Here is an 18,452-nt window from a genome sequence, read left to right as displayed (position 1 = left end):
TGTTGGATGAATGTGACCTTGTTACATGTTAGGATATGGGTAATTTTATTTATTTGAGCTTAAATTTGCGGATGGTGGAAAGGGGAGTCCAGCACGGAATGCATTGGAATAGTCTAATCTGGAGGTAAAGATGATCTGGTTGAAGGTTTCAGCAGCACATCAGCTGAAGGGCAATGTTGTGCAATGCTTCAGAGTTAGAAATAGCCAATCTTTGTGATAGTTTAAATATGTGGTTGGAAGCTCATCTTTGGGTCAAATGCTACAGTACACTGAAGAGGGAAAAGCATTGTTTTAAATTGATTATTAAAATATATCATTTATTATAAAGGATTTCGGGTTGTATGTTTTTTTTTCCAGAAAGAAGTTTTTCCTTATCCAGAGATCAGTAATGAAGAATTGGAAGAGATTAATCAACTTGTTGCACCTGTGGAAAAATTTTTCAATGAAGAGGGTGTGTTGTTCTGCCTAATATTATTTGCATAAATTTATGTAGTAGTTAAGATTGCCCTCCAGTCATTTTCTCCCTCTGTTAATTTTTTGATGCTTTTAAAACTTTCCAAATTTGCTGCCTTACCACAAATCTTTGCCACATTATATATTTATTCTTTGAATTTGATACTGACCTTAACTTCCTTGGTTAACAATGGTTTGGCTTATCCTGTTCCTAACTGGGGTATATTTTTGCATCATGAACAAGTTTCTTAAATATTTGCCATTGTTCATCGACTATTTTCTGCCAAATGCCTTTCTCAGACTGTTCCAACCAACTCAGCCCTCATTTCTTTGTAATGACCCTTTATTGAAGTTTAGTGTAGTTGTTTCCATTCCAAGTTTCTCTCTGTCAAATTGAATGCTAACGTCTACCATGTTCTGGTTACTGTTTTTTAGATCTCTTACTGAGAAACAATGTATTAAACCCGCCTCATTATCAAAATAGCTTGCTCCTTCCTTGGATCCACCAGTATGTTGTTTGAGAAAACTGTCCTGCATATAGAGTTCTTTATTTGGCTACCTCTATCAAGTTGTTTTTCCCAATCTAAATGAAGGTCACTGTCACCTATGATTAATGTACCATCTCTTGATTTATTCTGTCTTAGGGCCTGAAAGTACACTCCCAACCATGTCGTCTTCTGCCTGCTATTTCTTACCTCCACCTTGTGAATTCTAAATCTTTTGATGTAGAATCATTTCTTGCTGTTGTGCATATTCCATCTAGTGCCAATACAGCTATCCCACCTTTCCATCTTGGCTGTTCTTGTGAAAAGTTACACATGATAGGGACTCCAGTGCGTCAATGCAAAAGATAAAGGCAAAATATTTACAATAATTTTCAACCAGAATTGGCAAAGACCTCCAGCATCACAGGTGCTAGTTTTCACCTGCTCTATCACGAAAAAGCTGAAGACACTGGACACTGCAAAGTCTGTGAACCCTGGTGACATTCTGGCCGTAGTACTGAAGACTACAGCCACAGCATTCATCTCCCTGGCACTCTGAAAAATTACTCTGTTATATTCTGTGCACAGAAAGCAGGACTAATTCAACTCAGTCAACCAACACCCCAGTGGTCTACTCTTGTAAACTAGTGGAAGAGGTCATGAACAGTGTAATCAAGCAGCACTTTCTTGGCAATAGACTGCTCACTGGTACTCTATTTCAGTTCTGTTGGGGCTACTTGATTCCAAATTTCTTTACAGGTTTAATTCAAAGATAGACTAAAGAACTGGATTCCCGGCATGAGATGAGAGTGACTACTCTTGACACTAACGCTGCATTTGACTGAGTATTGCACAGGGAGTTCTAGCAAGACCAGAGTCAATGGGTAAAACTCTCTGTTGTTTGGAATCAAAAATAGATCAAAGGGAAATGGTTTGGGAATTGATTGACCCTCACAAGTCCAACCTACTTCATCAATGAGCTTCCGTCCTTCATAATGTCAGAAATGGGAATGTTTGCCAATGATTGTACAATGTATTGCACGACTTGTAATTTCTTGGATTTTGAAGCTGTCCATGTTCAAATGCCTCAATATCCAGGCTTTGTCTAACAAGTGGCAAGTCACGTTTAAGCCACACAAGTGTCCAGCAATGAGCATCAACAAGAAGACATAATCAAGCTGTCACCCCTTCGCATTCAATCACTGAATCCTCCACGATCAACATCCAGGGAATTATCATTGACCCACAATTGAACTGGATTAGCTATATAAATATTGTGGCTACAAGAGCAAGTCGGAGATTAGGAATCCTGCAGCAAGTAAAGCACCTTCTCATTCTCATTGTGCACCATATACAAAGCACAAGTCCAGAGTGTGATGAATATTCTCCACTACTTTGGATAAGTACAGTAACACTAAAGATGCTTGACATTACTGGAACAAAGCCAGCTTGATCCACATAAGCATTCACTCCCTCAACCACCAGTGCTCAAGTAACAATAGTGTGTGCCATCTCCCAGAACCATTGCAGAAATTCACTAACACTCCTTTGTCAGGGCCTTCCAAACCCTTTACCTATCCCTGTTTAGAAGAGCAAAGGCAGCGGATAAATGGGAACACCATAACCAATATGTTCTTCAAACCACTCACTGCCCTGACTTGGGAAAATGTTGCCATTGTCAGGGGGTTAAATCCTGAATTCTTTCTCTAACAATATTGTCAAAGTGCCCACATCAAATGAATTCTTTTTTGAGGGCAGTTAGAGATGGTCAATAAATTATTGCCATGCCAGTGGTCCATATCCCCTGAGTTGATCAGAAAAAGATCTACCTAGGAGGGTGGTGTAGACAAGTTGAGAAGTGATGTTTGAAAGGGAATTGGCCACTTTCTTGGGCGGGGGGTGGGTAGAATTGTGTGGAAATGGAAATGGGGAAAGAGCAATCTGATAGCTCCTGCAAAGAGTTGGCACGGGCATAACATGGAAAATGGCAACTTCCAATTCTGTACTTTGTCCAAAATGGTTTAAGTGATTGATTTCCGTGATCCTCTACCTTAACTAGAGTAACATTGTTAGGATTCCTTTGCTTGACAGTTACATTTTGCGATTTAGAATGTATTATATGTCCAGTAAAGTTGGCAAAAAAAAAATCACTTTTAAAAGCAGCGTGATAATTTATGTAAAGAGGGTAATGCATTATTGTCTGTATGTACACAGAGGTAGAATGGTGTTATAAACTGTACAAAGTCATTACATACAAGATATATCTTTTTTTTTCTTTTGAGCCAAGGCATTTGAGTGATGACTAAAATATTTGAACATTAAGTAATGAGACTAGAAAAGTATTGATAACAAAAATATGTGTAATTATCGAGAAAAATTAATATTGCAATGAAAATAATCATCCAGGCATTAGAAAGTAGAATAATAACATGGTTACAGCACACACAGGAGGCAATTCAACCTGCATGCCTACTGAAGCTTTGTGGAAGAGCACATCAATGACTTGGTCCATTGCCTGGAACCTTGCAAATAATTAATCTTTAGATAATTATATCAGCTCCCTTTGAAAGTCACAATTGAATTTCCCTTGTCATGCCTTAAAGTTTGGTTAATTTTAGGAGCTAAGTATATTTTAGTACTTTTTATTGATTTCTGCTTTGTAAAAAGATTATTCAATTTGTTTTAGTTCAGGAATAAGAAGTCTATCTCCTTAAGTAATAGTAATAATTGCTTACACCTTTAATTGTCTTTTGCTGTAAGTGACCTCCAGATACATGGTGCAGAGGTAAAATCACCTATTTCATGTGTGTAGTCATGGCAATCTTAATTGCCAGATAGTGGACAGGAATTTCATTTGGATGCTGATTATATAAACCTTATAATGATGCCCTTTATTACAAGGTTAAAACAATATTTCTTAAAAACTAAGGAATATAAAAACAGGTTTGGACTGCTGAAACATGTCAGTGAAAATAGGAGAAAACAGAGTTTTGTCATATGAATTATGACATTTGGTACACTGGCTTTTTTGATCGGTTACCTTTTTATTATCCAGTGTTTTTCTTCCTCATCGTTAAGAGGGTTGATTCATATAACAGATGAGAAAATGCCAATATTGATGTTTATATAAGTCTGATTTGAGATATGGATATTGACATCGTGTTTTGAATGCAAATATTGCCCTCTGTGCAAATTGTATCAGTTTTGAGAAGCACCTTATTTTCTGAGATCAAATCATGCTCGGTACTTTTAAAATTCAGTTACTAAATCTTGTTTTATGGTATATATCTTAATCTGTTGGAGATTAATAACTTGGTGTGCTGTGATTAATACACTTAAAAATGAGAACTTTTCACATCAGTCTATCATCCATAAGTAACTTAATTTTAAATTACTGAAAATAATTTTTAAAAATATATGAAGAGCTGTTTGGTTATATTTGGGTACAGGAATCGGCTTTTTAATGAGAAACAAAATTGCACAAAAAAGCTCGTAAAAAAACGAATGTCTTTGCACACAAAAGTTTTAAAGCTTCCTCAGGGGAAACTCCCCATGAGGGTTGATTCCTCCTAAGTTTGGGGTCTGCTTTTAGAATGATTGATTTATGTTTTTATGAACTGATATTTCATGTGCACTGGATCTAATTTATGTTTGTAATTCCTTGCTCTTTTGTGCGGATTATGCCAATATCAGCAAGACACTAACACATCAGAACAGAAACACTGTTTACCTTTTCATTTTGAGGTAAAATTAATTAACAAACAGTGGCACATATCTTATTTGTTAAAAGATGTTCAGATAAATGTTTTGAATTGATGTTTTTCTTTTTAGTTGATTCAAAAAGCATTGATATACATGCAAGAATTCCACCAGGGACTATGAAAGGACTCAAAGAGCTGGGTCTGTTTGGACAACAGGTTCCTGTAGAGTATGGTGAGTATGTAAATATTGAAGGATAGAATCATTGATGTCAAACCTTGTATATGAAAACATTGCACATAACAATGCCTAACATAAAATAGTTCTTTTGACCACTCATTTGAGTTTTGGCATCAAAATATAGTAATTGTGTTAATCTGTTGATGGATGTTGTCTGCAGGTGGCCTCGGTCTATCAAACACCATGTATGCACGAATTGGTGAGATCACTTCTTTGGATGGGTCAATAGCTGTTACCCTAGCAGCTCATCAATCTATTGGACTGAAGGTATTGAAATATTTGTGATATTTTTCACTGAGTACATTGTAAACTGTTGATTTGAATTGACAAAAAGACTAATAACTGTCTCCTTCCATTAAAGAAAATCTTCTAAAATAATGTTGTTGTGGTGTTGTTGGCATTGGTTTTGACTTGCTGACAAATGTTTTGGATATTGAATTAACATATAAAGTTGAAATTGAAAGAAATGTTGCTAAGTGTTAATTTAATTTCTCCAACAATTGTGTGGTTTCTTTCAGCCAGGTGTATTTTTTCCCCCCTAGGATGGGGGAATTTCAAGACTAGGGGTAACATATTTAAGGTGAGAGAGATTTTTAAAAAAAGGCATGAGGGGCAAATTTTTTACACAGCGAATAGTTTACATGTGCAATAAACGTCCTGCGCAAGTGATGAATGTGGGTACAATTACAATATTTAAAAGACATTTGGAGAAGTACATGACTAGGAAAGGTTTGTAGGGATGTGGGTCAGGATTAGGTAGGTGGGACTAGGTTGGAATTATGTTCGGCATGACTTGGTTGGACCTAAGGGCCTGTTTCTCTGCTGTATAACTCTTATGACCTATGACTCAGTATTTGAACTCTTAGTTTGGTATTCCTGAATAAACATAGCTTGATGTATTCCTGTGGCACCAATAGTGTAATAAGCTATCCATTCTACCCATGCCCCTCTCAAGTTTGTAAATTTCTATCAGGTCTCTTCCTCATCCTTTGACGTTCAAGTGAAAAAAGATCAAGTTTGTCTAATCTGTCCAAGCTGGTGTGATCTGTTTTGGAGCTGAAAATGTGTTGCTGGAAAAGCGCAGCAGGTCAGGCAGCATCCAAGGAACAGGAGAATCGACGTTTCGGGCATCAGCCCTTCTCACTGCACATCCCAGGTCATCTCCTCTCCACAGAAGCTCTTCAGCCACGTTAAAAAGAAGCTGCCTGACCTGCTGCGCTTTTCCAGCAACACATTTTCAGCTCTGATCTCCAGCATCTGCAGTCCTCACTTTCTCCCTGATCTATTTTGGACACATATTTATTGTCAAAAAGATGATATCACTGTGATAGAGACTACAGCTACATGCCATCAAATAAGTGATCGAGATATTCTCTGAATATATGTGGTTTCAATTAACAAGTGTAGCAGAAACTGATCCTTGTTTATTTTTGCATTTATTTAGGGAATTCTAATTGTTGGCACTGATGAACAAAAAGCCAAGTATCTACCTAAACTAGCAACTGGAGAACATGTTGCAGCTTTTTGTCTCACAGAGCCAGGAAGGTAAGAAGGGAACTCACAGGATCAATCAACCATTAAAGGGGTTAGATTCCTTTTCTCTCAGGATTTATTTTAATCTTTTAAGATGTGTAATATGTAGTATATTACAAAGTAAAGTTTTGATGTGTTCTGCTAATATGAACTGTGAAAAATTAAATTGTTACCACCAAGATGTGTCACTGTCTTTTAATATGCAAATGTCGTGATTGTAGCCTCAGGCCTTAAAATGTACATATAACGAGTAATCGTATGAGTAGGGATATTTATCAGACTTTATTTCACTGTATTGTTACAACAGAATATGGTGTACGTATTACAGGTTTGTTCAAGAGAAATACTGGTATTGTGGTATGCTTCTCCCCAACCCTGTGCTTGAAAGCATTATGATTGTTCAGTTGGAACATCATTCTTGCTTGTCTCGTGTGCATTTAGGGAATCCTGCTTGTCATCAATTAGTCTTGAACATTCCATCAGGTACCACTGTAGTGTGGATTTGGGACCCTGAAATGTACCTGACTCAAAAACAAAACTTTACACCCAAGTGTTTTTATGTCAGGAATAGTAGAAATATTCTGTAATCTAATGACTTCAGTTAACCCCTGAGGTGATCTTGTGAATCTTTTTGGGGTAGAGAGACTCAAGTTTGAAAGCCTATTCTGAGATACATATTGTTACCTTTGTATACTTCTGCTAGCCTGCGGTTAATTTTGGTCATTTCTTCTTTAGTAACTGTTTTGATAAGCTCAAACTTTAGATTTTTGTTTTTTCATTGTTTTTCACTTATTTTGATGTATTCATCAAATTACTTAAATGTTTATTCAAACAGCATTTACGCAACATATTTAGAGGCCAGTTATTTAATACAAAGTAAAAAGGCAATCTAAAAGCAGGGAATACAGGTCATGTTAAATGTACAGAATTGTTATTGCAACAGTGCAATTATGGTTTTCTCTAAAGCATATGCAAAGTTTTGTGGTGTTACACTGTGCCCAATAATAGACTCCACATTTTTGTTTTGACCTTCTAAAATTGACAAAAGAACCAGTGGCAATATTAGGGAAGATGTGGAGGTGCCGTTGTTGGACTGGTGCAGACAAAGTTAAAAATCACAATGCCAGGTTATAGTCCAACCGGTTTATTTGGACGTACTAGCTTTCAGAGGGCTGCTCCTTCAGCAGGTAACTAGTAGGGCAGCGTCATAAGGTACAGTATTTATAGCAACAGGTCACAGTATCACATAATTAAAACAATAGATTGCTGTTATGTCTTTCATCTTTTAGACTGGGTTGCAGCTTTCAGTTCATTACTATGTAAATCTTAGAACTACTTGTGAGTCACGTTCTTGTCTGTATCCCAATCTGGAGTCAGACTGGTTCTATTTTCAAAGTAAGATTTTATAAAATGTTCTATGGATTGACTACCTGCAGGTTGTTTGCTTTTTGATCAAAAATATAATGTCTCAACAAATACAATTCTGCAAATGCAAATTCACTGCACAGACTTAAGTGTGCGCATGTGCATGCATGCATGTGGGACAGTGTGTGTTGCATGTGTGCATGCTTGGTAGAGTGTGTGCATAAGTGTGATGAAGTATAAGCCTGTGGGGGTGTGTGTCTGAGAGTGTGTGTGTATGAAAGAGGGTCTGCATGAGTGTGAGAGTATGTAAGAGTGTGAGTGTATATGTGCTTGTGGCTTGTGTGTGAGAGAGTGTATAGTGTAGTGGGGTCACCTGTAGTGTGATGTCAACCCAAGGTCCTTGTTGAGGCCATCTTCATGGGTACCAAACTTGGCTATCAGCTTCTGCTCGGCTGCTCAGCCACTCTGCGTTGTTGCATATCCCGACATCCATCTTTAAGATGGTCACCCGAGGATCTGAGGCCGAATGTTCCTGACCACTGAGGTGTTCCCTGACTGGGTGGGAATACCCCTGGCTGGCGATTTGTTGTGCATTGTTATAGCGTCTGCTTGGTCTCGCCAGGGTTGTATGGAGTTGTGGTCAACGTTGTCCTGAAGGCTGGGCAGTTTGCTGCCAACAATGGTCTGTTTAAGATTTGACAGTTGTTTAAAGGCGAGAAGTGGAAATATAGAGAGGGTCTTGGCAAGGTTCTCATCCTTATCGATAATACGTTACAGACTGTGAAGAACGTGGTGTAGTTTCTCTGCTCCTGGGAAATACTGGACAATGAAGGGTATCCTATCAGATGCATCCCGTCTCTGTCTCCTGAGGAGGCCGGGTTCTTGCTGTGGCATGTCGGAACTGGCGATCGATTGAGTTGAGCATCGTACCCTGCTCTCATGAGGGTGTCTTTTGTGTTTCTCCTCATCTGAACAGATTCTGTTACACGGAGGGCTTGGCTGTTTTAATATGTTTAGGGTGGAAGCTAAAGAAGTGCAGCATCATGAGGTTATCAGTGTGTTTTTGGTAGAGTGAGGTACTGAGGTGACTGTACTTGATGGAGATGCCTATGTTGAAGAATGAGTAGTCCATGGTAAGTCTGATGGTGGATGAAACTTGTTAATATCACTGTGCAGTTGTTTCAGTGACTCCTTACCATGAGTCCAGAGGAAGAAAATGTCATCAATATATCTGATGTATAGTGCTGGTTGGACATCCCATGCTGCAAAGAAGTCTTGTTTGAACTAGTGCATGAAAATGTTGGCATATTGGATTGCAGATTTGGTCCCCATGGCTGTTCCGTGTGTCGGGATGAAGAACTGGTTGTCAAAGATGAAAATGTTGTAGTCCAGGATGAAGTGGATGAGTTGTAGGAGGGTGCTGAGCAGAGGCTGATTGCCAAGTTTGGTACCCATGAGAATGGCTGGAACCTTGGGTTCACATCACACTGCAGGTGACCTCAATACACTATACACTCTCTCACACGCATGCACTCACACTCTGACATACTCTCACGCTCTCTCTGAGGGACGCACACGCACATCCTTTCACAGGCTTATACTCCATCTCACTCATGCACACACTTTACCAAGCACGCGCACAAACATACACTCGCACTCAGAATTACTCCCCCTCGCATTCACACGCGCGCACGCACACACACACCAGTCTGTGGGACGAATTTATATTTGCAGATATATTCTGCTCAAAAAGCCAGCAACCTACAGGCAGACAATCCATAAAGCAATTATAAATTCCTACTTTGGAAATAGAACCAGTCTGACTCCAGATTCGGATACAGACAGACTGTAACCTCCCACCTTTTAATACGTTGTCTGAACTGAGATGTCACTCTTGTTTTTATAAAACCTTAAGTTATCTTGAATATGATTTGAAAGAAGTTCTGGGATTTTCATATTAATGAACTGAAACCTGCAACCCAGTCTAAAAGCTGAAAGACTTAACAGCAATGTAGGTTTGTTCAATATATAGTTTTAATTACATGACACTGTGATATTTTGCTATAAATTCTGCATCTTCTGATGCTACCCCAGTAGTTACCTGATGAAGGAGCAGCCCTCTGAAAGCTAGTACTTCCAAATAAACCTGTTGGGCTATAACCTGGTATTGTGTGATTTTTAATATTAGGGAAGACAGTTTCTCATGGTGAGTTGTTATAATCTAGAATGCAATGGCTGAAAAGATGGTAGAATATCTTTCAAAAGGGCGTTGGCTGAAAGCATGAAGGGAAACAGTTTACAAGGATGTGTGGAAAAGACAAGTGGGATTGATTGCGGCGATTTCAAATATTGGCACAGTGGATTTTTCTATGCTGCACCGTTCTATGTTGTCTTCCAGGTTTGACTGACACTGTTATTAATCTCTCAATTCAAGGGCAAACAGTGATCACTGTGTAGTTAATAAAATGCTCTCTATCAACATTTGATACACATAGCCTTTGCCATTCTATTTTTCATTTTGTTACCTAGCTGATAGCTAAAAGCCTTCTTTAACAGGACTATCTGTATCAGCATCTGTGTAATTAGGTTCTAACTCACAACAGCGTACTTAAATATGAATTAGGTATTAACCCAAGTTTCTCTTTATATGTTTTATAATGAACTTTTCCTTCCTATTACTTCCTGTCAGAGACATTCTGTAGAGCTATAAGTTTTTCGGGTGCATAGCCTTTAAGTTTTAAAATGGTTACAGCCACAGAGAATGCTGGAAAATCCTGCAGTGAGTACCTCATTTCCTGACTCCCCAAAGCCGACATCTACAAGGCACAACGGAGGACTGTAATGGAATATTCCCCCTATGCCAAGATGAGTGCATATCCAACAACAATCAAGCTTGATAGAATTCAGGACAAAGTAGTCTGCTTGCTTGACACCACATCTACAAGCATCTACTTTCTTCACTATTGACACTCAGCAGGAGTGTATACATTTATACAAGATGCAGAAACTCGCCAAAGAGCCTTCGCATCTTGCAACTTCGTGACCACTTCCATCTAGAAGGACAAGGGTTGCAAATACATGTGAACACTACCACTTGCAAGTTCCCCTTCAATCCACTCATCATCCAGACGAGGAAAATACTACCGTTCCTTCACTGTCACTGGGTCAGAATCTTCCAAAACACTCTCTAACAGCATTGAGTCTACCAATACCACATGGTCTATGGCAGTTAAAGAAGGGGGCTCACCATTACCTTCTCAAGAACAATTAGGGACAGACAATAAGTGATGGCCAGCCAGTGATACCCACATTCCATGAATGAATGATAAAAAAAGAAACTCAGAAGGTCTGGCACTATCTGTGGAGTTAGGAACAGGGTTAATGTTTTGACCATGGTATGACTCATCTTTGGAACTTAAAATTGTTTACCACTTGTATTAGAACATAACATCTGAGCTTTTATTCATTGGATACTTACATTTCTTAATCAAGTGCTGGCCATGCAGACATTCCCACTCATTACTCTCATCCTCGCTTCTGCTTATGATTTATTTTATTAGCACTTCCTTATTTCACCTCTATCGGAGCAATTTATTAATGCATTTTTAGTTGTTCTTGAGCTTTATATTAAAGTCAGTGAACAGTTTACTATAAGATTCATAACTAAGCTGATTCTGTCTTCAACCAGTATTGAAAATTGGTTGCCGTAAGTATATTTGGCAGCATTTACTGCGGAACACACCAAAGATGCACCTCTAACCTAAAATATTGATCGTTGTCATCATAACCCGACAACAAAGACTAGGCTGATGAAGTTAGAATAAAGATTTTGTAGTATGATTGACCTGCTTTGGTCTGTTGGCATTTTACCATCTCATGAAATGACTAGTTACAACATTCACCAACTGTTCTGTTTCATGGAAACTTTAAATTTTGCATTTGAAATGTGTTACTTCCAGAATAAGCTTTTAGAAATGGTATGGTATTTATAGCAAATCTTAATTATCTCAATTTGTTGCTCAGATAGTGGCATCACTGACATTTATTGTGCAGAGTTATTTGCCTTTTCTTAAAAAAAAGAGATGGCAGCTACCCTTTCACATTGTTGTGGACCAGATCAAACCCCATTCAAATATAGCCTAGACCCCAACTTTTTCTTATTTTTAAAGGCAAGTGTCCTGGATGCAATTTGATTGATCAAACTACCAGGCTTGAAGCAAAACACACTTGTATTTTAACTGTAGTGTAAAAATAAAACAAAAGAAAGGAGAATTGGAATGACATAACATTCTTGGAAAACTTAATAGAATAATAGATTATTTAACTACTAAATAGCAACTGTTCCAATATAGTAACATACATTAAATGCATCCTTGACAAATGCAAATTCATTAAAATAGATTGTCTCACTTGCAATTCTAGCAGCAGGAAGAGAACCCAAGCTTTTAGCTGGAACAGAGAGGGGAAATGCAGCTTCCACATTCGACTTCAAGATCCCAGCAACTGCTGAAAGTTAAAACTAAAATCCTGGTACTTTGGGAGCTTGACCCCACCCCTTCATGCTGCTTCTATAGTTCCAGAGTTTAAAAAAACAAAGCTTTTGGGCTCAGCAGACAGCTCAGCTCTAAGTTAACAACACTTGCTTTCAAAAGAAACATTACGCAACAAATTCTAAGGCACATCTCAACATGTTCAATAAACTTTGTAGCAGTTTGATGTTAGTAAATAACTTGCAAATCCATTTCAAAGGGCATTTAAAAGTCTACATGTTATTATGGGATAGACAGGTTTCAAGATTCCTTTCAAAAAATAATTTGATACTCGCACCGTTGGTGGTCAAACATTTTAGTTTCAGTTTCTTTAAAATGGAATTCCAAATCTTAACTAATGTAATTTGCCCACTGATATTAGTTAGCCTTAGCAGCTGAATCATTGATACTTTGCCATATCTTATATGCAATTATTGGTCATTTTAAATCCTGGGAACAAAGCAAAATAATAGGAACAAATTACTGCACATGCTGGAATCTACTGAAAGCAACAAATGCTGGACATCACAGTGGGTCAGACAGCATTCATGGAGAGACCAAGCTAATGTTTCGATTCCAAATGATGACTCCTCAGAACTAAACTGAAATGTGGAGGGGGGGACAGCATTTATGCTACCGTTTAGGAGGGGCGGAGGTAGTGTTTGTAGGTGCTGATGGAGAAAAGATGTTGATAGTTCAGATCATTCTCACATTCCAATCACTCAATCTGAACTATCAACATCTTTTCTCCACTAGTACCCTACACCCACTACCCCCACCCCCCCACACCAAACAATAGCATAAATGCTGTCCCCTCCACACTTCAGTTCTGATGAAGAGTCATTTAGACTTGAAACGTTAGCTTGCTGTCTCTCCATGGACGCTGGCTAACCCACTATGTTCTCCAGATTTGTTGTTTTCGGTAATTTTAAATCATGTTCTTCTACGTATTTATTTTTTTCAAATTATTCATTTTGTTGTTGTTCATTGATAGCAGATTCTCAAGTTTCTTAGTCATGTTTAGTGTAATGTGGAAATATAGGTAATGGACTGGGGTGGACAAAGTTAAAAATCTCATGGCACGAGGTTATAGTCCAAACAGGTTTATTTGGAAGCACAGATGCAAAATCCTTTATCCGAAATGTTCAGGACCAGCTGGTTTTTGGGAATTCTGAATTTTTCAAATTTCAGAATAAGTGACTGTTTCATGAAATTATAAAAAATCTTACCAGAGGAGCAGACTCTCACACTTCATCAGATGGGCCAATGGGCTGAGAAGTGGCAGATGGAGTTTATTTCAGAAACAAATCTTAGCAGGACTTATAAACTTAATGGTAAGGTCCTAGGGAGTGTTGCTGAACAAGGAGACCTTGGAGTGCAGGTTCATAGCTCCTTGAAAGTGGAGTTGCAGGTAGATAGGATAATGAGGGCGGTGTTTTTTTTTATTTCAAAAATATACTTTATTCATAAAATGATTTGATGGTCTGTACATTTGGTCATGACATACATACGTCCACATTTACAAACACAGATTCGAATTTATCAATGTCATATACAGGTCTGTGCATTTCTCAATCTTATGCATATATTTGGCTGAGGCATCAGCAGAGCCCAAAAAACGTCCGCATGGGCCCCCTGTTCTTCTTTAGGCAGGCCGATCTTACACGGTGGACTTTCCCCACCGCGCCTTGGCGGCAGCTGCCCCAAGCTTCAGCGCGTCCCTCAACACGTAGTCTTGGACCTTGGAATGTGCCAGTCTGCAACACTCGGTCGGGGTCAACTCCTTCAGCTGGAAGATCAACAGGTTTCGGACCGCCCAGAGAGCGTCCTTCACCGAGTTGATGATCCTCCAGGCGCAGTTAATGTTCGTCTCGGTGTGAGTCCCAGGGAACAGGCCGTAGAGCATGGAGTCCTGCGTCACGGCGCTGCTCGGGACGAACCTCGACAAGCACCACTGCATTCCTCTCCAGACTTCCTCTGCATAGGCACATTCCAGAAGGAGGTGTGTGACAGTCTCGTCCCCCCCGCAGCCACTTTGAGGGCAGCGTGCAGTGCGGCAGAGAGTCCGGGCGTGCATAAAGGATCTCACAGGCAGAGCCCTTCTCACCACCAGCCAAGCCACGTCTTGGTGCTTGTTGGAAAGTTCTGGTGATGAGGCATTCTGCCAAATGGCTTTGACAGTCTGCTCAGGGAACCGCTCGACAGGATCCGCCCTCTCCTCGTCCGCAGCTGCAAGCCCGCAACACTCCAGCAGAACTTTCTTCACAAACACCGTCCGATCCACCGGTGTGTGCTCCTCCACCTTCTTCACAGTCACCCTGACTGTGTTCTGAATGCCCTGGCCCGGGCAGCGAGTGGCTGCTGAGGCCATAGCTCAGAGGTTGGCTGGTCCCTGAAATGGCGTTAGGCCGAAGCCAGCATGAAGATCCACCAAGAGCAGGTCAGCACAACCAAATGATCCTCCAGCGTCCAATCACGATCCAGCAATGGTCTCCAGCAGCTCTGACGACTCGCAACACAATCCCCGTGGTATCTTCCCCCGCCAGCACACGTCTGCTGCGGTGAACCTACAACACTCGAGCAGAAAGTCTTCCTCTGGTCCTCAGGAACTACACATATTCCGAGCCAAATGAAGGCGGTGTTTGGTATGCTTTCCTTTATTGGTCAGAGTATTGAGTACAGGAGTTGGGAGGTCGTGTTGAGGCTGTACAAGACCTTGGTTAGGCCACTTTTGGAATATTGTGTGCAAATCTGGTCATCTTCCTATCGGAAGGATGTTGTGAAACTTGAAAGGGTTCAGAAAAGATTTACAAGGATGTTGCCAGGGTTGGAGGATTTGAGCTGTAGGTAGACGTTGAACAGGCTAGGGCTGTTTTTCCTGGAGTGTCGGAAGTTGAGGGATGACCTTTATAGAGGTTTATAAAATCATGAGGGGCATGGATAGGATAAATAGACAAAGTCTCTTTCATGGGGTGGGGAGAGTCCAGAACTAGAGGGCATAGGTTTAGGGTGAGAGGGGAAAGTTAGACAAGAGACCTAAGGGGCAACTTTTCCATAGAGGGTGGTACATATATGGAATGAGCTGACAGAGGAAGTGGTAGACGCTAGTATGATTGCAGCACTAGGAATGTGAATAGGAAGGGTTTGAAGGGATATTGGCCAGGTGCTAGCAGGTAGGACTAGATTGGGTTGGGGCTATCTGGTTGGCGCAGATAAGTTGGACCAAAAAGTGAGTCTGTGAGTCTGAGTAAAGTGGGCCTTGAAACAGAATTGAGGCTGCCATGCAGGGCCACCCCCCCCCACCAACACGCACACGCACACGCGCGCACACACACACACACACACACACACCGCCTCTGAGTGACACCCATCAAATGGGTGTCAACTTGGGTTAACTGCATGCCAAACATCCTTGTTTATAGCACAAGATCAGTGTTGTGCAATTAAAACTATATATTGAACAAACCAAGATTGCTGTTAAGTCTTTTCATCTTTTAGACTGGGTTGCAGGTTTTAATTCATTAATGTGTAAATCCCAGAACTTCTTTTAAGACACATTCTTGAGATAACTTAGGTTTTATTAAAAATAAATGGTGACATTCTGTCACAGTACATTGGTTGGGCCACTGGTGGTATAGCTGCACGCAATTTTGATCTCCCTGCTATAGGAAGGATTTTGTGAAACTTGAAAGAATTCAGAAACGATTAACAAGGATGTTGCCAAGGTTGGAGGGTTTGAGCTTTAGGAAGAAGCTAAATAGTCTAGGGCTATTTTCCTTGGAGCATCAGAGGTTTATAAAATGACGAGGGGCATGGATAGGGTTAATAGACAAGCCTTTTATTACAGGGGTGTGGGAATCCAAAACTAGAGAGCGTGGGTTTAAGGTGAGAGGGGAAAGATTTGAAAGAAATGTAAGGGGCAACCTTTGCATGCAGAGAGTGGTGCATGTATGGAATGAGCTACCAGAGGAAGTGCTGAAAGTTGGTACAATTACAACATTTAAAAGGCATCTTGATGGCTATATGAATAGGAAGGTTTTAGAGGTATATGGACCAAATGCTGGCAAATGGAACTAGATTTATTTAGGATATCTGGTCGGCATGGATGAATTGGACCGAAGGGTCTGTTTCTGCACTTTATATCTCTATGATTCTACTTCATCTCCTATCAGACAACGTATTAAATGTGTGAGGTTAGAATCTGTCTGTATCCCAATCTTGAGTCAGACTGGTTCTATTTTCAAAGCAGGAATTCATAAAATGTTCTATGGATTGACTGCCTGCAAGTTGTGTGTTTTTTGAGCAAAAGAAGAATGTATCTGGAAATGCACATGCACCCCATTGACCTGTGTGTGTGAGGGAGAGAGAATGCATGTGTGAGTAGGCGTGGGAGAGAGTGTGTTTTCTGTGCTTGGTAGAATGTGTGCCCATAAGTGTTACAGTATAAACCTGTGTGAGGATGTATGTATGGGTGCGAGTGTGGGGTGTGTGTATGAATGAGAGGGTCTCAGTGTGTGTGTGAGAGAGTGTATTTTGTAGTGGAGACACCTGTAGTGTGATTTGAACCCAAGGTCCCGGTTGAGACCGTCCGAACTTGGCTATCAGCCTCTGCCTGGCGATTGTTGCACGGTGTCCATTCATCCATTGGTGAGACCAAGCAGATGCTACAACAATGTGCCATTTTTAGTGTAAGGTGCAGGATTTGAGCACGTAGCCGAGATTAGCACTGCACTGGATACAACAAATAGACAATGTCTTTTCTCTAGAGTGGGGGAGTGCAGAACGAGAGGGCATAGGTTGAGGGTGAGAGGGGAAAGATATAAGAGAGACCCAAGGAGCAACTATTTCACGCAGAGGATGGTACGTGTATGGAATGAGCTGCCACAGGAAGTGGTGGAGGCTGGTACAATTGCAACAATTAAACGGCATCTGGATGGGTATATGAGTAGGAAGGGTTTGAAGGGATATGGGCTTGTCGCGAGCAGGTGGGACTAGATTGGGTTGGGATATCTGGTCAGCATGGACAAGTTGGACCTAAGGGTCTGTTTCCATGCTGTACACCTCTTTGACTCTGTTGTCAAGCGTATATTGGCTGCTCTATCTTCCTATGAAACAATAGTGACAACACTTAGACATATAATTGACCGTGAGCATTATGGAATGCAGTTTTATGTGGATTTTTTCTTTTTTCATTAAAGACCCTTTGTAAGTTTGCTGTTTATTCAACATTTTATTTTATTTCAGTGTTACTTAGAAAAGTATATTCCTATTTAATCTGGATTTATTTTGCTTTGGCAAAACTTTACATTATGTAATAAATAATTTTACTTTTGAGTTACAATGTTTGTCGATATGGTTTTTATCTACCTCATACAGAAATCAGGAGTCAGCTTTGTGCTAGCTTGTATATGTAGAATCACCTCTATAGGTATGGATGGTTAGCCAGAGGCAGGCTCATGTAATATATGAATTTTAGTTCCAGTTGGGGAAAGCAAATGCATGCTGAATGTAACCATGCATAAATAATATAGGCAATGTCTGCTCTTTAACACCTGTCACAAGTATTCATTCATGTTTTTCCAGTGGAAGTGATGCAGCATCGATTCAGACCAAGGCAACTCTCAGTGATGACAGACGACACTATTTGCTCAGTGGTTCAAAGGTGAATCCAATGCACAAATAATCTTGACAATCCTAAATTTGTGTCTTTAAATTTATTGTTAGACCCAAGAATCAACCAAATACTAAATGCTGAAGTACTTGTATATAATGTTCTTCTGTGTGTTTATTCTTTCATGAAAGGTTAAAATACAGAGCTATGTTCTGTATCTTTCTACATTGAAAATAGTTTACAAACTCCATTCCCATTGTTACATAATAAGTAATCCATTATATTTTGTGTATTTAGATTAACATTATGCAATGTGGACTGCAGTTCTGGTGTGTGTCATAATTTTCATTGAACTAATTTTAACTTAGAATAAATGGTAAGAGCCCCCTGTTGGTCAGGTAATTAAAAAGAATTAATAATTGAGCCATACAGATTAAAGTCCTTGGTTTGATCTATTGTCAGTTAAGGTTAGCTGGTCTCATTAGGCTTTCCTAATTGAACTGCAGATGTGGTGGGGAAAAATTCTAAACACTATCT

The 18,452-nt window shown here is 39.8% G+C and overlaps 1 protein-coding gene across 1 annotated transcript in view; it reads left to right on the top strand.

The window, feature by feature from the left end:
• acad9 (acyl-CoA dehydrogenase family, member 9) overlaps positions 1 to 18,452 on the top strand; it is a 50,964-nt gene that overhangs the window by 2,663 nt on the left and 29,849 nt on the right. The window contains exons 2-6 of the mRNA XM_072582211.1: positions 358 to 451; positions 4,770 to 4,871; positions 5,038 to 5,144; positions 6,322 to 6,422; positions 17,888 to 17,966. Of these exons, the coding sequence (XP_072438312.1) occupies positions 358 to 451; positions 4,770 to 4,871; positions 5,038 to 5,144; positions 6,322 to 6,422; positions 17,888 to 17,966 (483 nt within the window). The remainder of the gene's footprint in view (positions 1 to 357; positions 452 to 4,769; positions 4,872 to 5,037; positions 5,145 to 6,321; positions 6,423 to 17,887; positions 17,967 to 18,452) is intronic.

Source organism: Chiloscyllium punctatum, chromosome 12 (genome assembly GCF_047496795.1).
Source record: "Chiloscyllium punctatum isolate Juve2018m chromosome 12, sChiPun1.3, whole genome shotgun sequence".
NCBI lineage: Eukaryota > Metazoa > Chordata > Chondrichthyes > Orectolobiformes > Hemiscylliidae > Chiloscyllium > Chiloscyllium punctatum.
Note: the sequence above shows the minus strand (reverse complement) of the source record. Positions and strands in the feature narration are given on the sequence as shown.